This window comes from Podarcis bocagei (genome assembly GCF_964188305.1).
Source record: "Podarcis bocagei genome assembly, chromosome: 1".
NCBI classification, from domain to species: Eukaryota; Metazoa; Chordata; class Lepidosauria; order Squamata; family Lacertidae; genus Podarcis; species Podarcis bocagei.
The window spans coordinates 85,030,907-85,056,833 of record NC_138125.1 but is presented as its reverse complement, the minus strand read 5'-3'; the positions used below and the strand labels follow the sequence as shown (position 1 = coordinate 85,056,833).

The 25,927-nt window shown below is 46.9% G+C and overlaps 2 protein-coding genes and 1 long non-coding RNA gene across 11 annotated transcripts; 2 read left to right on the top strand and 1 right to left on the bottom strand.

Annotated features, from left to right (window-relative positions):
• Nucleotides 1–678: 678 nt before the first annotated feature.
• Nucleotides 679–9,499, top strand: LOC308582491. The gene is made up of 2 exons (XR_014005695.1): nt 679–938; nt 8,854–9,499. It is a non-coding gene; the product is annotated as an uncharacterized lncRNA (long non-coding RNA).
• Nucleotides 9,500–9,919: 420 nt separating this feature from the next.
• Nucleotides 9,920–17,843, bottom strand: YPEL4 (yippee like 4). Of its 3 annotated transcripts, none has more exons than XM_081185680.1 (6): nt 17,712–17,843; nt 17,317–17,353; nt 15,473–15,796; nt 15,110–15,153; nt 11,715–11,823; nt 9,920–11,079 (listed from the first exon to the last, which is right to left on the bottom strand). In XM_081185680.1, exons 3-6 carry the CDS (start codon nt 15,611–15,613, stop codon nt 10,990–10,992), a joined length of 384 nt encoding a protein of 127 aa, XP_081041806.1. In that variant the 5' UTR covers nt 15,614–15,796; nt 17,317–17,353; nt 17,712–17,843; the 3' UTR covers nt 9,920–10,989. The 3 variants fall into 3 exon arrangements, with proteins under 3 accessions (XP_081041806.1, XP_081041807.1, XP_081041808.1); XM_081185681.1 differs by lacking the exon at nt 17,712–17,843 and adding an exon at nt 17,481–17,684; XM_081185682.1 differs by lacking the exons at nt 17,317–17,353; nt 17,712–17,843 and adding an exon at nt 16,650–17,251.
• Nucleotides 17,770–25,677, top strand: CLP1 (cleavage factor polyribonucleotide kinase subunit 1). Of its 7 annotated transcripts, none has more exons than XM_081185612.1 (4): nt 17,770–17,902; nt 20,925–21,001; nt 22,678–23,302; nt 24,573–25,677. In XM_081185612.1, exons 3-4 carry the CDS (start codon nt 22,697–22,699, stop codon nt 25,242–25,244), a joined length of 1,278 nt encoding a protein of 425 aa, XP_081041738.1. In that variant the 5' UTR covers nt 17,770–17,902; nt 20,925–21,001; nt 22,678–22,696; the 3' UTR covers nt 25,245–25,677. The 7 variants fall into 7 exon arrangements, with proteins under 7 accessions (XP_081041738.1, XP_081041737.1, XP_081041736.1 ...); XM_081185611.1 differs by having other exon boundaries at nt 20,925–21,125; XM_081185610.1 differs by having other exon boundaries at nt 20,925–21,265; nt 22,681–23,302.
• The last annotated feature ends 250 nt before the right edge of the window (nt 25,678–25,927 follow it).

Sequence of the window (25,927 nt, the reverse complement as noted above, 5' to 3'; positions counted from 1 at the left end):
AACTAGGCAAGACGCCCCATTTCACTGCTTCTGTGTGTCTCCACCCCGTCATTGGAGCCAACTCCTAGGAGCCAAAGTCCCTCCCCCCCCAATAAAATATTTGTGGGGGCTGCCCCCCAAGTTGATGGGCATTGCCATTCAAATGGTGTGTGTGTGCACTGCTTCTTGTAATCGATTATGGGGGGAGGGGTTTACCTGCCCCTCCCCTTTCATTCAAGTTGGCACCCCTGACCCCCATCGTTCAGCCCAGACACTGAGATCTAGCTCTGATGGCTTTTTGGCAGTTCCCTCACTGCGAGAAGTGAAGTTACAGGGAGCCATGCAGAGGGCCTTCTCTGAAGTGGAGATGAATAACTATACAACTTAGTTATACAGTATAGTCAAATGGGCAAGCCAGTCAAATGGGCAGGGTACTGTTGTTGTAGTTGTTATCTTTGTTGCAGTTGTAGTTGTAGTAGTAGTAGTTGTTGTTTTTGCTGTACTAACAACGATCCCCTCGAGCGCCTCTGCTTCTGAACGAACTTTGACGCACCGACCACCGAAACAAGCAAGCTGCAACAACAGATCGAAAGGTTGTAGCAGAATCCCTATTTGCCGGGGGCGCGCGCGCGAGGGGTGGGGGGGCGGCGGCGCGTGGGCGGGGGGGGGGAGGGAAACGGGACCGCGTCCAATGAGAAGGCGAAGCCCCTCTCCAAAGGGTTAACGGGCAGCCAATGGGAGCCGAGCCGCACGGCGCGGATCCCCCACACGCTCCATTCAAGAATCTCAAGTATTCAAGATGGACGGAAGGGAATGCGGAGAGGAGAAGCGGGAGCTGCTGCTTTGAGCGCCTTCCACTTCCATGCCCGGGGGAAAGGGGGAGGAAACTCCCCGCAAGTTTCCACCTCTGCCACTGGGGGAGGCGAGAGACGAGGAGAAGCCCGAGAGCTGCTGAAAGGGTAAAGGCGTCCAATGGCTCGCGAGGGGGGCCCCCTCCCCTCCTCCGGCGCCCCTCGCACAAGCTCCGAGTCTGAAGCGCGGGGGCTCGGGGGTGTTTTCGTGTGGCGGCTCTGTGGAGAGGGGCGAAGGCTGGACGGGGCCCCGCCCGGAGTGCTGCTAGAGACCCCCGGGGAACGGAGGGCGGCGACCTTCCGAGTCTTTAACCTGCCTTCCCCGCCCCCGTCCTTCCAGCCCCCCGCCAGTTCCACTCAAGCGCCCTTTGGCGAGGCTTCTCCGGGAGTGGCGTGAAGGAGGGCAGGGCGGGGGACAGGCTTTCTCCGGCTGGTGAAAAAAGCAGGAGGCGAGAGTCCCCCAAAATCCCTCGGGGGACCACTGTCTCCCGTGTCCTGGGCCCAGGAAAGAGGGGTCCCATGGGAATCAGAGAGTCCGGAAGAGCGACCCCCCCCCCAAGCTGTTTCAGGTCTCCAAGAATAGTCCCGGGCTGCAGGCACCCCTTCTCCCTGGCCCGTCCGTCCCCCCCAAATGTGACACGAAGGTACCTCGGACCCCCTTTTTCCTCTCAGGGCTTGCGCTCCTTTGTGAATGTGAATGCAGGGTAGAAAAAGCTGGAAGGGTTTTATGAAGACACCACAATTCCAGCCACCATGGTTATGGATGTTTTACAGGAAACGCAAAAGGTGCTTTGAGTGTACTTTTTGGGGGGCGGGGACCCTGTATCACGTGTACAAAAAGTTCTGTGTTCTCCTCAGTTCATATTTGGATTCCCGCCCCCCCCCCAAACTAGGACATATGCACATTGGGGTTTGAGTTGAGAGGATCTTGCATGTCCTCATTGGCCACACTTTTGTAGCTCAGCAACCAGTAAGTCTGAGGAGGAAGGCTGCCTAGGATGTCTGTAAAAGAGGGATTCTAAAGACCTCAAGCACCCAATATCTAGAGGACTTCTCCAGCCCAGTGACTCTTTAGCCTGCGTTGTCTACATTTTTGCCCACTGGAGATCCAAGCCTATGCAAAAACCAAGCACATGTAATGGGCATAGCTCTGTAGTAGAGGATCTGCTTTGCGTGCAGAAGGTCCCAGATTCAACCCCCAGCATTTCCAGGCATGGCTGGGAATATCCCTGTCTGCAACCCTGGAAAGCCACTGCCAGTCAGGGTAGACAATATTGAGCTAGATGGACCCATAGACTGATCCGATATAAATCAGCTCCCTATGTTCCTGTTTGCATTTTCCGGGGGAAAGTGATGTTCATTAGGACAGCGCTGTTGCCTCCTGGGGAATAAAGTTTCCCTTTTAAGGGGAAACATGCAAGGTTATTTGCTGGGGTTTATTTTTCAGCTTTAGCAGAAGCTGCTGGGTTTTATGCACATCTGTGGCAGAAGCATCTACTCACAGCGTGGATAAAGGCAATTTCAAATGGCTGGTATGTTGGCAGTGGACTAGCTCAATCAGTGCAGACAATATATATATGTTGTACAGATTGAGAAAAAGACCTAAGAAATATTTGTGTGAGTTATCCCTGACCTAAGCAATTCATCCTTGCTTTGGGTGCAGTTTCACCAAGGTATATGTTTATGGTATGCTGCCAATGTTAAACTGTATTAAGTCAGACCTGCAGTTACCATCATTACAGTTCCTTTAAACTAGGTCAGGCTTTCTCAACCTCAGCCCTCCAGATGTTTTTGGTCTACAACTCCCATGATCCCTAGCTAGCAAGACCAGTGGTCAGGGATGATGGGAATTATAGTCTCAAAACATTTGGAGGGCCAAGGTTGAGGAAGTCGGAACTAGGTGGTACACAGCCATCATTAATGCAGAGTTAGTTCATACATAATAAAGCAGCAGCTTCCCGAAGGGGTTTGCAATTTAAACAGAGGAAGGGATAGAATCATAGAATCAGAGTTGGAAGGGACCCTGAGGATCATGTTTTTGCATAAAGTGAGAATTAAAGTTGAGAGAGTAAGAAATTTGCTAAATAAGTATTGCTAGCAAGACTAGAGTGTATACAAATTTGGTTGCCAGCCCAATGGGGTAGGGTAGAGAAGAGGAACTGACTTGGCCAATTTTTATTTTGCTTAAAATAATTGTCAGAAAAACCAGGAAACTTCAGGGTCCCCCCCCCCCCAGTTTGCTTGTTTCTGGAGCTGTGCATCTTGGGTGAATAGATACTCCCTGGTAACTGCTGAGTCCTGGAAAACACTGGGGCTGCCCAGGGACTAGCATTTTTATTTCAGTAGGTAGTAACCTTATCTAGAAACAATAACATAATACTGTAAGCATCTTTATGCCAACAATCTGACTTTTTTCAGGGGTGAAGGCAGCAATTTTTTTACATAGCCTGTTTGGAAATCTTTGTTCTCCATTAGATTTCATGTTCTGATAGCATATATAGAGTACTAAGATACTACATTTCTAAGTAGTTGGAATTGGAGTAAGGTGGGAGCTTCAAGGCGAGGTACCTCTTAGCAGTGTTTGAAACTCCCATTGTTCTAGGCCAGGGGTCAGTCCACTGTCCCTCAGACCTTGTGGGGGGCCAGACTATATTTTGAAAAAATAATAATGAACGAAGCCCTATGCCCCACAAATAACCCAGAGATGCATTTTAAATAAAAACGCAAATTCTACTCATGTAAAAACACACTGATTCCTGGAGCATCTGTGGGCTGGATTTAGAAGGCAATTGGGCCAGTTCCAGCCCCCGGGCCTTAGTTTGCCTACCCATGAATCTAGGTGCATTTTGCGACAGGGAATTTCATTTGTATGAGCAGTTTCTGAGCTCTGGACGAAGTACTCTGCCTAAGATTTCAGATTAAAACTGCAGAGTGGAAGGAAAGGAGGACCTTTTTCTGCCTCCCCACTTCCAGCTACTCTCTGAAGACTGGAGAAGAGACCCTCTTAAGAATATTAGGGGGGTGGGCAGGGGAAGGACTAGACCATGTGAAAAATGAACATAAGATTTTAGCTGCAGGTCATTCATTTTCAGCTTGTATTCTTCTTATTAAAAGGTGCCTAGACATTCTGTTGTTGCACCCATAACCTAAGATTAAGGTGCCCTTTAGCTCCTAGCTTTCACATCTTGGTTTCTAACACTGCCTGTTAGGGTTCAAGGCAGAGAAGCTCTAGCAATGTGCTCACATTCCCATGTGTGTTGTGAAAGTGAACTTCTTTGTTCAAAGTGCTCTTTCTCCATAATTTCCTCTCACTAAGGATTCTCTCTTGCGAGTTCTTTGGGTGTGCTGTTCTGCCATCTGTTAAGGCTTTACTGGTTGGAGTGTGCTGTGACTGGGTGCCGAGTTACACGGTATCCTGTACTCTCTCATGGAGATGTGGGTGGGCCAGCTGTCCATGCAGGGCCAGCTATCTTTTCATATGTCCCACCCCCTTGAAGACAGTAGGAAGGAAATCTCATGTGTCCTGTCCAGGGCTGATGCAAAATTTCACTGTCAACAGGGGCATAGCTGTGGAGTGAAGGAGTATAGGGTTCGGCATGTTTGCTCCTCCTCTGTGCTGTTGATGTCTCACCCATGACTCATAGGAACAGAGGAAGCTGCCATATGCTAAGTCAGACCCTCGGTCCAACTGGCTCAGTATTGCCTACACTGACCTGCAGCATCTCTCCAGGGTTTAAGGCAGTCTCTCCTAGTCCTGCTTGGAGATGCTGGGAATTGAATCTAGGACCTTATGGATGCAAAGCTGTATTTTGGCTGTTCCACTGGCATATCTTCTCCAGCTTTGTTAATGTGGCTTTGCCGTTGTACTGGGCAAGTCCCACCCAAGGATCTGCCGTGGCAGCAGCATTCTGTCTGTATAATGAGATTTCTGCAAAACTGTAAAGCCCTTCAGCCAATGTTAACTCAAGTACAGGATTGTGCTCTCAGGTTCCTCATAGTGCCTTACAACTAATTGCCACCAATTCAGTTCAACAAAGCTTAATTAGGTGGAAATATATCCACTATAACTATCTTTAACCTGAAACCTGACAAAAGAGCTATAGTAGCATGAAACCAAGATATTATTAATCAAGGATACTTCTCCCTGATCTGGTGATCTCTTACAGTGCAAGCCTAACCATGTCTATTCAGAAGCATGTCCTACTGAATTCAATGGGGCTTACTCCCAGGTAACAAGGGTTGGGATTACAACCTTGCTTCCTGGTGTGGGGCAGTTGTATTGGAGTGACCATTCCATAAACTCAGATCGGACCACCTGAGTGTGTGAGAAAAATCAGAGCATCCTGCACAGACTGGAAGAGATGATAGATTGCGCTGCCACCAAATACTAAGGCCTTAAATGTGCATAAATTGATGCAGCCCACCAACTTTCTTTCAGAGACGTGCACAATTACCTGCTTTCAAGCATCAGTGTGAATTGACAAACTGCCTCCACTCTGTATACTGGATCCTAACACTCAAGTTTGGACATGTGAGCATCATTGGATTTTGTGTCTTTACACCTAGTCAGAATTTTAGATTCCAGTGCTCTTCTAAAAACATTTTAAAATACATTCTACTTACATGTGTCACTCAATCCATTCTGTTGCTGGGTGTAATAAACTCGAACTGGTCTTGGGTTTTTTAAACAAACAAAAACCCTGACAAAGTATTTCTTCCGGGGTCACATGAAGTAACTACAATTTAAACTGTCTTATTCAAAAGTGATGTGCTGTCCTTATGGTACAACCCATATATGTAATCTCAGGGAACAACTCTAGAAGGTCCCTGTGTTACCTTTTCTGTTTAGAACAATATAACTTTAGGGGAAAGCTGATCAGAGTTCTGGGGACGTGTTTCAGTGGTCTTTAACTATTTGTCCTCTATATTGTATACTAGAGGCTGGTTTTGTTTGTTTGTGAAAAGGGCAAAGTTCTTGGCTAAATGGGCAGTTTCAAATGCTTTCATGCTGGTCTTACGTAGTATTGCGTTCACAAGCAGCTTCCTTGCTCCTGAGCTCGGTCACATTGCAGCAATATTTTCTTGTAGTTCCAACAAAACTTGCACGCTTATGAATCCTTGGAGGCATCCACCCAGTAAACTACTTACCTTAATTTATTAGAAAACATGCTTGAGTTCAGTTAAGAAATTGTCTCTGTCAAAGTCATGCATACTTCCATTTCATTTCTCTGGATCATCTTGATTTTGTTAATTACATTTATGTTTGCTTTTACACTTTTTTGACTTTTATATGAAGCCAAGTTTGGTATTTTTGTCTTCCAAGGTTTTGCAGATTGTTAATGCCTTGGGTTGCCCTTGTCTCTATTATTTTTAGAAGTTAGCAATGATTAAACATACAACCACTATCTGTCAAACATATGGTTCCCCTCTTAAAGAGGTGTAGTGATTAGATATATATTTAATGGCCTCAACCAATATAACACAGTCTGAACTGAACTGCATTGTAGGAGAGGTTTGCCTACACTATCTGTGTTAGATCACTGCAGCTATCTACCACTGAATTTGTGCAGCCAAGAAAACCATGCAGACTAACTGCAACAAAGTCAGGATCCAGCAAAGATCCCTGTGTGTAGAAGAGGAGGTATAGCCAACACAATGCTCTCTGGAGTTGCTGGACTACAACTTCCATCGTCCCTGACCGTTGGCCATGCTGGCTGGCATTGATGGAAGTTGTAGTCCAGCAACTTCCAGAGGGCATAACTCCCCCACCCCTGGTGCAGAATATAAAAGCCTCTATGGGTAGGGAGTGGGAGACTTATGGGAGAGGAGAGATTATATCTGTGGTGCAGCTCACTTATCTAGTTCTTTCACTTGAAAGCCTCTTCTCTGCTCCCTTTGCTCCAGAAGCATGTTGTCATTTCCCAAAAATTCCAATTGCTTCATCTCTAGTTGCAAGGTTCAGCACTACTGGTAGGTGAATGACCTGTTGGTGAAAGATGAGGGCACCCTTTCCCACCAGCCCACGTCACAAAACTATCAGTCGGCCTCTCCAATTCATTTATGGCACAATTCCCAGCCAAACCACTTAGGCACTTTGTTATAAATACATCTGCATTAATTTTTACTGGTGAGCTGATTGCTGGTTCTCTTTCAGAGGTCTCCATAGGCATATCCATATTGGATAGCAAGGTTTTGGTTCTGGGGGACAGTTTTGCCTTGGGTTACAACTTTTTTTTTTAACCTAGTGTTCACATGAATCAAATTCCAAGGTCTTGTGGTGTGATTAGCATGGGATGTGGTTAAGGCAGTGGGGTGAGACTCCCAGCCTTGAGTGACAGCACTCATAGCTTTGGAAAATAAACCTTCCACACCTGCACCTGTTTGCCATTCTGCCCCTTAATATCTATTTGCTTTGAGTTCCTCTGGGTAGAGCATGTATTTTACCCTGTACTTTCAACCCTGTTTTCTGCAACAGAGCTTCTGGTTGTTAAGTGAAAACAATTCCACCCAAAGTTCCTGCTGGAGGCCCATGGTGATATTTATAGCCTCCATAGTGAATTCCATAGGATCAAGAGATCAGGTCAAGTGAATGCTTCAGCCCTCAAGGCTTACAGACCACAGCCAAACCAGTCATGCAGCAGTTGTCTGCATCTGGCAACAGTTGCAGGACAGACTGTCAGAGGACTTTGTTGCATATATTTGCAGAGCTATGGTAAGGCCTTTATATGCTGCTCGTTGGACATACACACACAAAATTCTGCATGGTGATAACCTGTATCAACCATTCAGCATATATTGCGGCCCATATAGTAGTTCACGTGTAAATCACACTCTTGTCATATACACCAGACTACTAGAATGGAATATGTGCATTTGGTTGGCACAGAGACACATACTTGTTCTTAATGGAAAAATTACTTCTGTGTACTGAATAGTAGTGAGGGTTAGTTGATAGCTACAGTAACAGACATGGAATCAGGAAACCTAACGTTGCTTATCCATGACTCTGCTGCCTACTAGATGATTTGGAATGTAAAGCTACTTTTTCTCAATTTGTCTCAATCTTCCAAAGGCATGGTGGAAATGGAGAATCCCAGATCTTCAGTATTTGTATATGAGATTGTATGTAGGGCCAAAAGTAAGAGACGAGTGGTACAGGTTTGAATCCATACCCAGAAATGTGAACACGTGAATTCTATTAAAAGGTTTTAAAAGGTAAAGGACCCCTGGACGGCTAAATCCAGTCAAAGGCGACTTTGGGGTGCGGCACTCGTCTCGCTTTCAGGCCGAGGGAGCCGGAGTTTGTCCACAGTCATGTGGCCAGCATGACTAAACTGCTTCTGGCGCAACAGAACACTGGTGAGTGTGAGAGTGCATGGGAAAAGCTGTTTACCTTCCCACTGCAGCGGTACCTATTTATCTACTTGCACTGGTGTGCTTTTGAACGACTAGGTTGGCAGAAGCTGGGACAGAGCAACAGGAGCTCACCACCATTGAGTGAATTCGAACAGCCAACCTTCCAATTGGCAAGCCCAAGAGGCTCAGTGGTTTAGACCACAGTGCCACCTGTATCCCTAAGAATCCTACTATCCTAGTATCTAATGATTATTATTTTTAAGGCGGCTTATTTCTTATACTCCCATCTAGATGCAAAGTATTATCCCTCTGTAGAATTAAAACAACAACCCACAAATCTCAGGTTGGAATTAAAAGAATACTAAGAGGCATTTGTGGGGAGAGATAAGAGTTGAATCCAACTTTCTAGATCTAGCTGTTTGTTCAGTGGCTACGCCAATGAGACAGTATACTTGCACTAAAATAAAGACTTTTCTGATCTGGCAAGAAGGGAGTTTTTTAGCCGTCCTAACAAGAACAGACATTTCCTTAATCTTCTGCCATTCCAGTTCACACTTAGTGAATAGCCTTCTCGCTGCAGATGTGGAGCTGGTGGGTGCAGTGACAGAGAGCAGTTCAGCTGTAGAAAGAAGTTATTCCATCTACTTTTATTCCCCTCCCTCTCTAGGTGGACCTTCTGAATCACCTTCTAGAAACACTAGATGTTCCTGCTGAATGAAGACAAGAGAGGACAGCTGAAATTATTTGGGCACTACAGCAGCCCAGAGGGCACCCCAAAGAAAGCAAACTGATAAAGAGTTAAAATGAATCCCCCTTGTCTTGGGCGAGGTGAGAAGGTGGTTCTCTTGTTTCCGCATAGGAATTCGGAGAGAGGGAAAGAGTGTGCGAAGAGCCTCCTGAGGCACTGGGCATGGCCCCTGTCCAAGGCTCTTTTCACATTGTGCTACTGTCTGAGCCCAACGCAAGCAGTGCAATGTAAAAAGGGCATTGGGTGGGTGGCCACAGCAGCATGAAGCCTCTATACGTCCATTGCTGGCAATATTCAGGGGATAGGCATGGAGCCTTGCTATGTGAGGCAAAAGGAAGGTGTAACTAAGAAAACGGATAGTGCCCAGCAGCAGCAAAACATAGCTCTGTGACAGCTGAAGTGCTCCCATCCACCCCAAATATATATGGGGCTGTTCACAGCCAACATGGTTTGGCATCCAAGTGGAAGCTGAAGGGTTGTTGCTTTCTTGCAAATCACCTTTGACTGTTCTCTTTCCGAGCCGTTACAGCAGCCTATTGCCTAATAAATGTTACCGCTTCTTTAACTGGGTGTCTCCTGTGTTCTCAAAGTTGCTGAATTGCTGGTAAATGTTAAAATTTGTGGGAAAGAAAGTTCTGACTCATCCTAGATGTGGAAAGGAAGACATGGGCAGCGACTTCCTAGAATATGGTAATTTTGCACATACAGTTCTGTTAAGTTTTCGAATGGGGAGAAACTTTGTGGCTTGTATTTTTTTGTATATGTGGGTTTCCAGGTGCTCATCCCAATGGTGCTGATGTTTGGTTATTTTAAAAGAAAAAGAAGTATAGTGGGCTTTCCAAGTTCAAGCAATCAGCCGTTCTTGTTTTAGAGAAGTCCTCTTGGGATATTTGGCCAGCAAGCTTAATCCTTGTGAATATAACTGCTAGCTTTGGGCTGCAGCTGCGCAAGGAAGCAGGAAAAGAGAAGCCATTAGTAGCATGGCTCTTTTTGATTTTGTTTGTTTTTTAAATATAAAACACCTTTATTATACAAAAAAAATTCCTGCGCTGGTGACAGTGCTGAGGCTTTACCCCCACCTGCCCCCCATCCTGTCTTCATGTGGGGTGGGGGGATGTGGGGGAGCCATGGTGCCCAAGGATCACAAGCACACGGCGACCCAAAACAAAAGAAATAGACTCCATAGAGTAGACATGGGGGGAAACACCACGGCAGTGTCAGGGAACGGGAGGGGTGAAAGGGGTTGTGAACTACCATGGCTCCATGTGGAGAGGGGCTGCTCTCCCCCCCGCCCGCCCCTACCTCTAGGATCCCTTTGTTTCCTGTTTGAGAGGGGTTTCCTCTCCCCAACACTGGTAGGCTGTCAAACGCAATTTTTATTTCTCCCAAGAAAGGAGAAGAGCATAAAAAGCTGCCTTTTCCTGACTCAGACCCTCTTGGCCCTTCTAGCTCAACCTGGTCAATGTTGATTGGCAGCAGTTATCCAGGGCCTGTTCTAGCTGTTCCGTGAGGCTCTTTTAAAAAAAAACAAAAACTGGAGATGCCAGAGATTGAACCTAGAACCTCCTTCATGCAACACTTGCCGCTAAGCCATGGCATCTCCTCAAGAGCTTGCCCTGTGCCCACAGCCCTTTCTGTCCTGTTCCAGGAAGGACTGCTTCTGTCTTATGCAACAGACTGCAAAAGTGCAAAACCTGCGTGCGGTTCCGGGTGCCACCGCTTGCTCCGCCCGAAAGGCGCTATCAGCAGGTGGGGAGGGCAGCATATAGATCACGTGGAATCCAATCCAACACCCCCAGCACTGTCCCCTGAACCCTCTGAGCCTCCCCTTCTGCTGTAAGGGCAGGGGTGGGGTCCTCCACTCTGCGAATCCAGCATTCTTAGAAAGTACAAGAGGTTTGGGAGAAGGGTCCTGGTATCTCCACTCCCACGGGTGATGCTATGCAGGAGGGGTGGGGGTGGGGCGGGTTGGTTGTGCCGGGATGCCAGCTGTGGGTGTGGGGTTGGGAAAGGGCAAGGCATGCTACGCAGGAGGGTGTGCGCCCAGAGTCCCCCTCAGTCCCAGCCGTTGTCCTTCACCATATGTGACATCTCAATAATGTACTTCCCTTCTTTGTACTTCTGGCTGGTCTCGAAGGCTTGTTCCTGGCAAATGAGGAGATTGGGAGAATTAACCCCATTTGCTTCAGACATCTGCCTAAAAACACACACACACACACACACAAACTCCATAGAATCTGCAGCACCCAAAACACAAAAGGGGTGTGTGAACAAAAAACCACCCACAATTACAACAGGGGAAGTAGGAATCAAGAGTTTCCACTAGTGTGGCCTGACAGCTAGAGGCTGACACTTCTAAGTGCCATGGTTTCTTAGAGTCAGTGTGGTGTAATGGTTTGACAGGACCTGGGAGAGCAGGGTTCAAATCCCCACTAAGCCATGTCACCATCGCTTAGCCTAATCTACCTCACAGGGTTGTTGTGAGGATGGCATGGAAAGGAGAACCATGTACACCACTTTAAGATCCTTGGAAGATAAAGGTGGTATATAAATGTAATAAGTAAATAAATCAATTAATTAAAATGGCTTTGACAAGGACCTTGTTGCCCACATGTAGGGCAGGGGATCAGCCTGGCCCTTCTCCCAAACTGGGCAGAGTCAGAGACAGGTTTTCATGGCTGCCTCATTTTGACTCTTTCCAACAAGGTTGCTTGCAAGAATCCTGTTTTGAAAGGGGATTTATTGTCTAGACTTGTAAGCTACCAGTATTCAGTACTCACATATTTCCAGCCCAGTGTTGTCTTGCAGCTTTCGCAGAAAATGTCAGCGACTGAATGGAGGCCGGTGAGCAAGAGGCGTTGTTCGGCCGGACCACAGCCCACATTAACCCTGCAGTCAAAGAAATTAGAAGGCACTATCTCTTTTTATCCTTCTCAGAGTTCCACCCTGCTCTGTTCTACCTCACAGGGAGTTTACCACAAACGCTAAGCAAAGAGGGTGTGAGGAACTATGTTTGTCCTAACACTTGTGCATTTGCTCACACACACACACACACACAGAGAGAGAGAGAGAGAGAGAGAGAGAGAGAGAGAGAGAGAGAGAGAGAAGAAAATAGGAGGAGAAGAAGAAGAAAGGATTTCAAGCCCCACCACAATTTTTTGCATGTGATTGGTTCATGGAAAGTTCTCAGCAACTGAAACATGACTTACACAATTGGTTATGAGAAACCACATCTCAGCAGTTCCTGTTTCCAGATAAAAACCTATTAAGCACCTATTTTCTTAGGATGCAGAAGTGTCACATCTCCTAAGCTTTAAAAATAAATAGATTTAAGAACAGTCATACCCCAACATTATATTCGTTCAGGCGTTTGACTGAAACCTAAGCCGTTTAAGAAGGATTTTGGCTGAGTGTTTTCAGCTTGATAATGTGTTTAATGCTGTTCCCATACATGTGGTTCTTTTATACTAGTGGTATAAATTTGCTGTTTTTATATGGCAGTTTAAAATATAATCACATTTGATGTGGTTTTAATAAGTTTACATTGTGAGCCACTTTTTAATCCACCTGGTGGGAAAGAGCAGGATATAAGCTTTTTAAATAAAACAAATAAATCACTTCCTCGTGCCTTTACCATTTGTCTCGAAAAAGAAAAGAAAAGCCAGCCTATTTATCATCTAGGAACCAAGATGGGGCACTGAAAACAACAGAAGAGTTCTGAATTCAATCCCACAGCGGCCTCCTGTGGCCATGAGGAGAAATGCCCAGTGTGACTGGGACACATTCACATTGTAGTGGAAGAACCATTCCAATTCCACACTGGTCCCTGGGAAGAGAAAGCTCTGACAGATGTGTTTGATCTTTACTCAAGGCACGATATCTCTGCCTCGTCACAGGCTTGATGGTACATGCTTAGCTGTAACACAGAGGCTACCGCAGCCAGCTGAACAATTGTCTTAGGAGTTTGTCTTAAAAGCTTGCTGTTCTGTCAGCTGAAACGTGGGGTGTTCGGCCTGTGACAACTTGAGAGCCATAGGAAGTGCCAAAGGTTTAATGTTTAAAAATATGCTCTCCAATCCAGCAGCAGGGGGGGGGAATGAAACAACAGGCTCCCCTGCTAAACTAGGTGCCTAGAAACAACGAGGAACCTGGAATAACTCAGGAAGTGTCACTTTCATTTGCCCTGGAAAGTACAAATATCATCTCCTAAATATAAGGTTCTTCAGCTCGTCATAAGAATCTCTTACTATATAGAGAATCCTCATGTCCTGCTTGCATTTGGTTGGCCGCTGTGAGAACAGGATGCTGGACTCGATGGGCCACTGGCCTGATCCTGCAGGGCTCTTCTTATGTCTTTAGGTCATGTTCTTATCCTAGTCAATGCTAGATCAACCTGGTGGAAGCAGGAGGCAGCCAGACTTGAGTTACTGGAGCCAAGGACCATCAAAAGACTAGGGCTTTCCCCTCATGATTTCAAACCGATCTACATTGAAAGAAAAGTTAAATTCTTCTAAGATGTGGAATTAGGGGGCTCTGGGCAGATCTTACCCTTACAGTAAGATTTGGTCTCCCATCAATTACTTCAGGCTAACTCTCCAGTGAGGTGTAAGGCACCATAACTGCATTCCTTGTCTCTTTTTTGAGCTGACATCCAAAAGGGCGATAAACCCAGTTTCACAGCTGGAATAAAAGCTATTCTATAACATTTGTTTAGATGAACTGTTCCATTCACGTTTGCCCAAGTAAGGGCAAAACCAGAATGCTACCGGAAAACAGAGCCACCGAATCATCACTCGCTTATGAAATGCGGCAGCTGTCAGACGATGGTCAATTCACCAATATGAAACTATCAATAGGAACTTTCCACAAACTGTAAAAGACATCCTATTTGCCATTCCCCGCAGAACTGGCCCAGCAGGTCCTTGCTTTTGCAAATCCCACAGGTTCCTACCACTGAGAAAAGAGCATCTACTTCTCAGGCAGAAAGAATTTGCCACTCCAAAACAACAGTTTGCTTGGCTAGGTTCAACAAGTATGACAGAGGACTGCTAGATCTGTATGACTCAGTCGGTCTGCCCTGGAACTAGGCCTTCTCCCTGCCAAAGGCCAATTAGAAATGAAGAGAAGGAAAAACTATGTGCTTTTCTTCACTGTCAAAACCATGGCACACAGGGAGGCACCTAGAGAGAGCCTTCTGCACTATGAGCTATATTTTGCATATATTAGAGAAGTCTGAAGGATGACCAGCAATCCTCTGGCACATCTCTATGTAGTGAGGCAGGAGATTACTCATACATTGGCCTTTGCAGATGCATTCAGCAAGAGTCGTCAAAAGAGCAGAGGAAGGAAGGGTTCATCTTGAAGGAAACAACATAAATAAGAAACACTTTGTAGAGATTCTGATTGATTGTTAGATCAGAGGGAAGAGAGTTCTCATTGCCAGCAATTCAGAATCAAGGGTAGATCATGCCTGAAGGTCAAGAGTGCCACATCCTGTGGATGGTTGAGCCAGCACCCAAGAGAGAGAGAGAGCCGCAAGGACACAAAGCAAGATGTGAGGAGTCCCAGTGCAAGGTCTGGTGGTGCTACCGTTAAGTTCAGCAGGATGGTGTATGGAGGTATCCAGCGCTGAATTAAGGATTGACCGTGAGACTTTGGGAACAAAGACTACAATAAGACAGAAATTACGCACTATTTAATTTCTATTAGATGTGCTTCAATTCTAAAAAGAGAATGGCTCAGGTGTAATGCTAGCTAGAAGTCATCCCTGCTGGCTGATGCCCTTATCGCAAGCCCCAGGTAGTGGGTGCTGAGGGGCACATATTCAGAGGTAATGTTGCTTTGTTCCTCTTGAGTTCCAGAGCTCAGTATGTCAAGCTCAGATTATCAGAATGCCTACATAGTATGGAATGCTGAGTGAGATATGATAGATCAATGCCATCATATATAAGACTTCCCCCTGGAAATACTTAAATGTAACCCTAACCCACCCCACCCTGGCAGCATCACTCTAGATTTCCCTCCTTCTAATGGAACGGATGAGATGTAGCAGTGCTCTAAATTCTTCCGGTGTGAAACGAAACCACCTCTCTCCCTCTGCCTCTGCTCTGCTTCTTCCAATCTCCCCCGCATCCCCACCCACACCAAATAAAACCAATTGCAGTAGGAGACTCACACAGAATTGAAAAGATAGGCGCGACCATGACTTCCCTGGAAAGACTGTGGAAATAAAGTATAGGAGTTACGACCCTCTCCCTTGAAAGACTCTTTGACCCACTCCCCCCACAAACCCAACTGCTTTGCTTCAAGGCAAAAATCCCCAGATACGAGAAAGATCAGGTCTGTTCCTAGACAGACTGATAGGTATTGCTAGCAAGGTATCCCACCAGTAGGGAACCATCTTTTAGAAAGTGTCCTAGTCGGGCCCTGGGGTGGCACTGCTTTGGGGGGGTCACACAATGCCAGAGATCCAGGAAGACCACAGATAAATAACAGCGGTATAGCTAAACTTGCTGCCATGTCCCAGAGATGCACGTACCTTGGAGATGAGCTCATCGTGCTTGGCCAGGTGTGCCCGGCAGTGAACACAGCTGTACGTTCGATGGCACCGGGGCAGGTAACTGCGGAAGGTCTTGGTAGGGAGGCAGGCGGCGGGTGGCGCTGGCTCACAGCTGGGCATGACAGGCTGAAGAGCAATGCCCTGTCGAGGGGGAGGAGCCGGCGCTGTGCAGCCCCCGCACAGGCGGTCGCAAGTGAAACAGCGAAGCAGGTTGGCTAGAGCCGTGTTTCAGAAAAGTGAAGTTTGGGGGGGCTGCACTGCCAGGGCCCCCCCAGATGAGAACCAGACCGAAAGCGGAGTCACCTGCGGAGAGACAACGACAAGCAATTATCAGCCCTGGGAGAAGCCTACTGTGCGTGTCAGACCCAGGAGGAGGTGATCTGGGCCTCTTCTGGAGGTGGAAGTTATGGCATGTCCTGCACTACACAGCATGGAATGTGTATTTGAGCAGATAGAAAGCTCAGTGGATTCATCCGTCTGGAATAATTACCACTGGGCCCTTGCTCCACATTCAGACAGTTCGGTAATTAAAATCCTCCACCCACCTCTATAAAAAGGCAATGAAAACGAGGTGTGTGGGGGGGGGGAGGAAATCAGCCTGGTTTTTACCAAGTTCAGGAGGGAACTTGGAGAGAGAGAGGACCTTAGTAATTTGTGCTAAGCGGTTTGGGGTCTGCACGATTCAAATCCCTGGTTCAGCCTATTGTTCTCATTGTTGTGGGCCTGTTTGTGTAAACAGGCCCACAACTCAGGTGCCTGAACAACATGTTCAGCTTATCCTCACAACTTTCGTAACCTGGTCAGCTAATTGTAGGTTAAGGCCAGGGTTTCATTATGCTTTTGCTTTAAGCATAATTGTATCCATGCAGCTCAAGCCTACGTATGTTTACTCAGAAATAAATCCCACTGAGTATGGTATGATTTGCTCCCAGTTAAGCCTGCACAGAATCAGAGTCTTGGGTTTCGCAACACCCATGATCTGTAAGGCCCTTCTGATTAAGAAACAGCTTTTCTGCTTTTGCTCTTATTCATATGAACACACAACGCTGCCTTATAGCGAGTCAGGCCATTGACCCTTCCAGCTCAATGTTGCCTATGCTAACTGGGGACAGGGCTTCAGGAAGGGGGCTGTCTTAGACCTACGCAGAGATTTTACCTGGCGCCTTCTGCATGCAAAGCAGCTGTCCTCCCTCTGAGCTACAGCCTTCCAATTGTAGATCTTGCCATTACACAGCATGTCACATAACCAATCACTCTGGCAACGTTGGAAAACATTCTGAAATATGCAGAGTGCCCTAAGGCCTCTGAGCAACCTTTGAGAAAAGAGGTCAGCAACGTTGCATTGCCTAAACCCAACCCTCTGGTGATGTACCCCGCTGCCCCTTGCACTAAACGACCCCTGCCACGAGCAGCAGCCTCGGATAATATTCCCTTTTCCGACCCACCCTTGTCACGGGCCTTTTATTGTGGCTGCAAGAGGGCCCTCTACCGGGGCCTCGACGTAATTTCCATGCGTGTTCATTCAAAGCCTCCTCCCGTCCGCCCCCGTTCTGACAGCGACTCTCGGGCGCGCGGGCGCTCCCCCTGTCGGCAGCAAAGCGGCATTACAACCCCCGCAAAAAGCTGACTTTCGGAAGCCCCAGCAGCAGCCTCATGCATTTGTCCACCGTGCGGGCACGGGCCATTAGCGCTTCCCAATCCGTCCTGCAGCAGCAGCAGCAACGCCGCGCGCAACTCCAGCTCCCCCCCAAAAGCAGCCCGGGTCCAGAGCAATGCCGCGCGAGAAGCGTCCCAGCAGAAAGCCCTGCGCGCTGCTTTCTTACCTTGCTTTTCGCACTTCACCCGTCCACTTCGTCTCTCCTAGAAGGGCGGGGGGAAGGAGGGAGAAATCAGGGGTAAGAAAAAGAAGTGAAGTGGGAGGAGTCCAGGTGTCAGGGGCGTGCGGGGGGGGGACTCGAGGCGTTAATCACCGCAGAGTCTGACTCACGTGGCTGCCTGCGCGGAAGGAAAATAAAGGCGGATTTGGCGTCGCGAAGTTCCCAGAGGGACTTGACCGGAGGGGGGAGGAGCGGGGATCGGGCTCTCTCGGCGCGGCCCGGAGGTGGAGGCGAAACGTGCAACTCCCCAAGAGCCCCGCGAGCGAGGGAGGCAAAGTTTCAGCTGCAGCTGCAGCGGCGGCGCCTCCGCCTCCGCCGCCTTTGCCCTCCGCGCTGCTCACCTTGAAGCCTGCGCCCGGGCGCGTGTGCGCGGCGGCGGGGAGCTGCCTGTCCGTGTCTGCTCCTGCTCCTGCTGCCGAGCGGCGAGGGGTCGCGTCCAGGCGAGCGCAGCTTCAGGGCCGCCGAAGGGCTGCTTTTGTGCTTCGTCGGTAGACGAATGTGGCTGTGTGTTGTGGAACCGCATCATAACATTGTGAGTCATCCATCCCTCCCTCCCTCCCTCCTCCTCGACTCTCTTCCTTCCCCCCCTCCTCCCCGCTCTCAGCCTGCTGCTACGTCAGAGAGGGGCCGGAGACACGGATCAGAGAGGGAGGGGATAAGCAGGGGCCACCGGCACCACCGCAGCAGGGATGCAAGGCGCAATGGGCACGCTGGGGTGGAGAGATCGGCGGAACGGGCAGCTGGCGACCAGGGAGCCGGGCAAGCGGGGGCGCTGCTGGGGTGGCTCCGGCGACAAGGATGGCGGTGGGGAGGGAGAAGGACGCGCAGGTGATAAATCCCACGTTGCGCGCCCGTGGCAAACTCTGACGCAGGGAGAGAGGCGAGAGACGCAGCTCAGGGTCACGGGCTGCAAATCTGCAATATCATTCTCCGGTGCACTTCTCCACCATCACCCCAGCCCCCAAAACATCTAGCCACTCACTTTAGGGCTTCCAGGATCTGGCGACACCCCGAAACGCAAAGGCCCAGATCTCTCAACGCTCTTCAACCTTGACAGGCTCTGTCATTGCTTAGACTTTCTCTTCGCTACCCCGCACCCCAGTTGGCATCCCCTAACGAATAGGTCGACAACCTCATCATTCCCTCCCCCTCCCGGCAACGTGGTTGCCAGACGAATTTGGCCTTGGGATCAGTGTGGGGCCATTAACTCCAAGAGGAGTTTGGGCGTCCAGTTCTGTCGACGAGGAGTAGCATCCATTTAGTCTGTTACTAAGCAGCAGCAGGAAGACCAAACACGTCCTGCTGGTGCTATAGAGACTAAGAAACACTAGCCTTCTTCCGTGGAAGCATACACCAGGCAGGCTGAAGGTACAAGTTGGAGGCACACCTATCTGATATGATAGATCAGCTTCTGTCGGCTTAAAAATGTGCAAGCTTTTGAATTCTTGAGTTCTTCAGCAAGCAGATGCTGTCTCTGAGTACAGGTTTTGAAAACATCAATGTTTGTTTTAAGGACTTCCACAGTCACCCAGTTCATTTCCCTTAGGAAAGTTGCATGCTAAACTATTTTGTGTATTTATGTTTGCCTTGAGGAGCTGCAATTGCTTCCGGTGCTAAAAGCCCCGATTGATGGATCAAAACCTAAGTTGCCGCAAGCTGAATGAAAGTCATGCAAGTAGGGCCCTAATAAAACAAACTAACAGGCTGTTATTGCTGTTCTAGAATTACAGCACTCCCTGATCCTTTGTACTTCAGTTTCCACCAAAGTACTATGTCATTTTTGTAAGTTGCAGACATCTCATTCTTTCCTTCTCATTTTGACACTCAAATAGTTGTATAAAAACTGTTTGGTCTTCTGTGGTTAATAGGCCACCTTTAACAAACAACAAAACAGGGGAGAAAAGTCTTTTTTTGATTAACAGTGATGTTTGCAGTTAAATCAGTGGTCTGGTGCTCAGAACATAATTCTTGGTTTTGCTACTGACTTCAACAGACTTGATCCAATCATGTTTGGTACAGAAGCATCTGGAAGCTGTATCTTGTTATGTCCTTCAAATAAAAAGGATCCAAGATCTCTGTCATGGTAATAGCGTTCTGAAGATGACTCTGTTCTTGCTGAAGATGAATATGGGCTGTACCAAAGGAATTGATTATATTGACTTATACTTCGTTTCCTTTCTCATTTTCGCTTAATCTTTTTTCTCCCTACCTTCTGCTGCCTCTTTGATCTCCTTCAAACTTAGCCTACATCCAGACACCTAGGGTCCCTTTTATTTATAATACTATTTATAGGCCCTTTGCCACTTTTTTTGGCACAGCCCATTCAAGGTGGTTCACAATGTCATAAAAACACAATACATACAGCAATCCAAAAACCCAGCAACAGCAGCAGTGTTAGCAAATACTTGAAAAAGGTAGACCAGTTGAAACAAAACAGCAATGTAAATTTCCTGCAAATGTGAAGAACTATTTTAAAATGGGTAGTTCCCCCCTGCCTCTGCCCCCCCCACTAACAATGAAGGCTTTATTTAGGAGACGGCAATTCTGAAATAAATGGGCTTTTTAAACCCACTGAAAGGTTTGCAGGTTGGAGGCTGAAGAGCTGCAATAGGAGAAAGTTCCACAGTCTGGGGACCACTTCCGAAAAGGCCCCCACCTACACTTGCTGTTGTTTCTGCTTCAGTCAGTAACTAGGTGGAGTGAGAAGGGTACCTTCCGTAGCTGCAACTGAGGAATGGAGCGACATGACCCCCCCCCCAAAAAAAGCTATGTAACATAGTTGTGGTTTGATAATAAAATATTAGGAACATTTCCCCTAACTGACATTTTAAAGGATGCAAATGGAAAAAGCATAAAATATCCTGTTGGGCGGACCTGTTCAGGGCAGCAAGGCAAACTAAGGCAGGAATCCAATAGCCACTTGCCTTGAGTAGGCTCCATTGAAATCAATGGGACTTCTGTATAAACATGTATAGGATTCTTCTTTGCAACTTCATTGCCTCTAAGCTGCTGCTCAACCCAGTAAAGCACATTTAGCTACTGAACAATGCTGGAGGGAAGGAGAACTTTGTAATGGTATGACTGGAGATTTACAGGGGTGGGCAGTTACACCACAACTGATTCAGTGCAGAGTAGCAAGCAGCATGTACAATCTGTCTGAGTAGTAAGAACCTGGAAGTTCATCAGCTGAACCCTTAAAACAAAACAGACTATTTTGGGAAGACTTAGTACTGGCTCTGATGCCCAACATTGTGTATTTTTCTAAGTAAACAAATAGTAAAAGAGAATCTGGGGGAAACCTAAATTTCATGAGACCTTTTGTGGCATAAGCTTTTATAGTCTCTGGCCCAAGGAAGTTTATTCCACAATAAATCTTTAGTGTGCTGCCTTGTTTTTCTTTGGGTGGATATTTGGCATAGCAGGAGTCTTTCCTGAATTTGTAAGCAAATAATCAAAGACCATGATATGCCTTTTTCTGTCAAAAGATGAGAAGCAGAAATTATTCGTGGCTGCATGGGTTTAATCTCTCGCTCTCGCTCTCTCTCTCTCTTCAGAACCACGGAGAGTGAAATTTTCCAGATGCGTGTTTTTGATCTGAGGTGGTGAGAAGGAAATAACCCTACACTACAGGGTAGAAAACGTGCTTCTGCGGCTGTTTGTTTGTATTTAGCAGCTGAACAACAAAGGGTTAAAAATGGAGGTCAGAAACTACATTTCCCAGCGGGCCACGCGAACACCAACCGCTTCCCCGTCAGGTAATTGAAGGAGGCGGAGGCGGCTCAGGGGCATGCGTACACCACACAATCGCTGCGGCCGTCACTTCCAGGACAACCGACACTTCCGTTGCCTGGCCCGATCCGGGACTCGTGTGGTTGGATCCCTGTGGATTCAGTAGGTGGGTGACTTTCCTCAGCTCCTCAAGGCCTCGGGTCGGTTTCCATGGAGACGTGCAGCCTTCGCGAAGGCAGGAGCGCAACTGCCTCTTAGTGGGGAAGAGTCTTGCCGGTCGCCTCGCCTTAGGCCCCTTCCCCTCTGTGCTGCCGGGCAGGCACTGAAACGCGGCGATAGCTGCGCGGTTGTCAACACTCGAAACGGGGTGGGGGTTGAAACCCCAATGGGGAAGCAGTGTGTCGCCCAGTGTCGACGACATATGGATAGATCCTAATCTTTGGCTGCTGGTTAAATCTAGAACGGTTTCGCTTTTACGGAAACGAAACTGTTCCAGATGGATCAAAATGACAGATCAGCAACTTTCAACCCCAGGATCGATCTCCTCCCCCCTCCGTACAATGCCAATTCAGTAGTTAAGCATGTGGGGGAAAGGTTGCCGCTAGAAGTCTTGCTGAGACTCTGCTGTGGTGTGGGAGCACTGGCCTGCTCCCTTCCACCCTCTCTTCAGAAGGATCCTCCAGTGAAACTGGTTGCTGATTAGGGACCTAAATAAAACGGAGCCTTAGCTGTCTTCACATGGAGCCACCAGGCATATGTTCATAGCCAGCCCATGCAGCCACCTATAGAGGCACATCATCCAGCTTACAATGTGTACCACAAGCAAAGGAAGAGGGATGGATGAAATTTGTGCTGTACTGTGTTTGCACAATCATATCTCAGTTCAAACTGAGATGCGCAGAAGCTTCAAGCATTTTCAGGCAGCTCATTTGGCAAAACAGCTCATAAAGCTATGGTTAATTGTTGCTGCCAATGGCTTCTAAAGCCAGAATATAAAGCTATGGTTTAAAGTTGGCTTCCAGATCCTGGATCATTTGGAAGCAATTCACTGTTGTTCCTGGTTTGTATGTGAAGGGAAGCTGTGGCTAACTGCAGCTTCTTGGCTTGTTTGTTCATTCACACAAAGCATGGTGCACAGGGGATGTGTGCAGGTGTCTGAAAGTTGTGCATATCTTGGCTGATTAAGCTGAGATTTGAGTGTGATCTTTACAATTCTGTGATCTTTACAGTTCAATGTATAGTTTAACAAGCCCATCCAGATCGTTTAGGCCAGTGATAATAAGCAGTCCCCCAGCAACAGCAAACCCTCAGACTCCCTGGACCACCTGGGGAAACTTCCTGCCTAACCAGAAACATTTAGGTTAGAGAATAAACAGGAAAGCAAGGTGTCCACCCTGTGAAAAATGCATATATAATAGGGGGCATTTTTGTCCAACTTAACATGTTATGTAAGATGGGACACCAGGAGAGGAAAGATACCTCAGTACTTTTGCAAGCTTTCTAACAAGAGTAGATGTTTCATTTTTAAAACATGAGTTGGTTTAATTAATTTTTTGTGTGTGTGTTTTGTATCCTTAGCAGTTGCAAAGGAAACAAGATGGCAGAGGAAGCTGGAGATGAAAAGAAACTGGTGGCCAAGTTTGAGTTGGAGAGGGAGACTGAGCTCCGCTTTGAGGTTGAAGCTTCACAAATGGTCCAACTAGAGCTTCTGACAGGCATGGCTGAGGTCTTTGGAACGGAACTCACACGCAACAAGAAATTCACCTTTGATGCTGGTGCCAAAGTGGCTGTCTTCACCTGGCATGGCTGTTCAGTACAGCTAACCGGTCGGACTGAAGTAGCCTACGTCTCCAAGGACACTCCCATGCTGCTGTACCTCAACACCCATACAGCCCTGGAACAGATGCGGTGGCAGGCTGAGCGTGAGGATGAACGGGGACCTCGTGTCATGGTGGTGGGCCCCACGGATGTAGGAAAGTCAACAGTCTGCCGTCTGCTGCTGAATTATGCTGTGCGCCTAGGGCGCCGGCCCACTTTTGTGGAGCTGGATGTAGGGCAGGGCTCAATCTCTATCCCAGGCACCATGGGGGCACTCTATATTGAGCGACCTGCAGATGTTGAAGAAGGCTTCTCGGTTCAGGCCCCTCTGGTCTATCACTTTGGGTCCACCACACCTGGCACTAACATCAAACTCTATAACAAGGTAAGCAGCATATTTGAAATAGTATGCGATATGGTGATCCTTTGCATGCATCCTAGTCTCATGGAGCTGGGCTGGGCTAGGTTTTCTATATCCTTATCAAACTGAGAATAGGGATGATAGTTAGAAATTGAATTTCCATTTTCACCTTTGACTATGTTATGCTGGAGGACAAACAAGAGATGGCTAGTCAATAAATTATTATCATGAACCCTGTTAATCTGCTTCATCATGCTGTTATATTCCAACTGTCATTAATTTGGAGACCAATGTAGATGTAGGGCTGCCTAAGCCATTTTATTTGAACAGGCATAGGCACCTGCAACTCTTCATAGGACTAGGCTGTTAATGGTCGATAACTCTTCAGATCCTTATCTTTTATACAGGGCAATAAACTAAAATATGCTGGTTTTACTTATCTAAGGAGTAAATTGTATAAGACAAGTTTAGGGAGAGTCTTGTTAATATATTTGACTTGGATAACAGACCTGTCTCTGATTAAGGCAAATCCTTAAAAACCACACCAATGAAACTCCAGATTGTTATCCTTTACACAAAGACATTAACACAAGACATGCTGGTTTTACTGGTTTAAGAAGTAAATTGTGTAAGGCAGGACAGTTTAGGAAGGATCTTGTTAATATGTTTGACTTGATGTGTCTCTGATGAAGGCAAATATTTAAAAACCACTCTGATGATTTCATTATTGAAGAAACATTAATGAAGACAACATCTGCGCTGAATAAACATATGATGCTGCTTGTTTGATCTGGAAACTTTTCTTTAAAACAGCAGGCTTTAGTCTTTTGCAAACACAGTGAATTGGTCATGGAGCTTATTTCACCTTAACTCCCATCAAAATCCAATATCTGGAGGGCAGCAGGTTGGGGAAGGTATGCTATGCCTCTTAAGTTTCCAACTTATTTCTCTGGCATCTACAGTTAAAAGGCTCTCAGGTCACAGGCTTGGGAAAGTTATTGAGGCCGTGCAGAACTGCTGCTAGTCAGAGTAGACAATTATGGGCTAATTGTATAAATGGTCTGGCTCAGAATAAGCAGCTTCATATGTTTATAGAAAAGTAAAACAGATTCACTTTTGAAAAGCAGGGTGGGGTGTGACTAAGCTAAAACTTCAGTATTAGTAAACAATCTGGAGATTTCCAAGGACGGAAGCTTCTAAAAGAGGCCAGCTATCTTCATTTCATAAGACTTTCACCCATGAGATTTGTGTGGTTTCCTGTTGGTTAATGCTGCTGCTTCATCTTTTTCTGCAGATTACATCCCGCTTGGCTGATGTATTTAACCAGCGCTGTGAGGTGAACCGCCGGGCTTCGGTCAGTGGCTGCGTCATCAATACCTGTGGCTGGGTGAAGGGATCTGGGTACCAGGCACTTGTACATGCTGCCTCTGCCTTTGAAGTTGATGTTGTGGTAGTTCTGGACCAGGAGCGCCTCTACAATGAACTGAAGCGGGACTTGCCTCATTTTGTTCGGACAGTGCTGCTCCCTAAGTCAGGTGGAGTGGTCGAGCGCTCCAAGGACTTCCGGCGGGAGTTTCGTGATGACCGCATACGCGAATATTTCTATGGTTTCCGAGGAAGCTTCTACCCACATGCCTTTGATGTGAAGTTCTCCGATGTCAAGATATACAAAGTGGGTGCTCCCACTATCCCTGATTCCTGCCTGCCTCTGGGCATGTCGCAGGAAGACAACCAACTCAAACTGGTACCCGTTACACCTGGGCGTGACATGGTACACCATCTGTTAAGTGTTAGTACTGCTGATGGCACTGATGAGAACATCTCTGAAACAAGTGTGGCTGGTTTCATTGTAGTCACCGGAGTTGACCTTGAACGCCAGGTCTTCACCGTGCTTTCACCAGCACCTCGCCCGTTGCCCAAGAACTTTCTGCTCATCATGGACATTCGTTTCATGGATCTTAAGTAGTACCGGCCTTTGCAAGAAAATGATAAGACTGCACCAGGCAACTGCTACCTCCCTCACAAACAAACCCATTACCACCCTGGATGGAACAGCATCTCACACAGACCAGGCAAGAGAGAGAAAGCAGTCACAATAAGGGATGAACATAGTTTGAACAATTTGAAATAGTCCTTTCTGTTTTCTCTTCATTGTTGGAATGAATCCCTGAGTAGAATGGTAGAAGATGAAGCTTCGAAAATTCACGGGTTTGACTTATTGAACCACTATAATGGACAAAAGTGTTGTCTGCTAGCTAGTTAATTGGTCTCCTTTGAGGTGTCATTCATTTAAACTGGTCTTATCTGAAAGTGAGAATAGTGTAAAGAGGGCATTTTTTTAAAAAAAAAAACTTTATATATAGATATTTTTAACTTTAATAAATTCCAAAATATTGATAGTTTCATGTTTGTGTTTCTCTCTACATGTAACTAAAACCTTGTTTCAGCATTAAAAAACATGTACATATAGATACAGGGTAAGGCAGGACAAAGTGGGACTGTTTGGGTAATAAGCATACAGGAATGAGAAGAAATATTCCATCGGGCAAAAAGACATACATAAAAATGTGCATAAGAAAGCAGTGGCAATTTTGACTTCAAAGAACATGGCTTACAAATACCACTAGCCATTTTCATATAGGAAGCTTG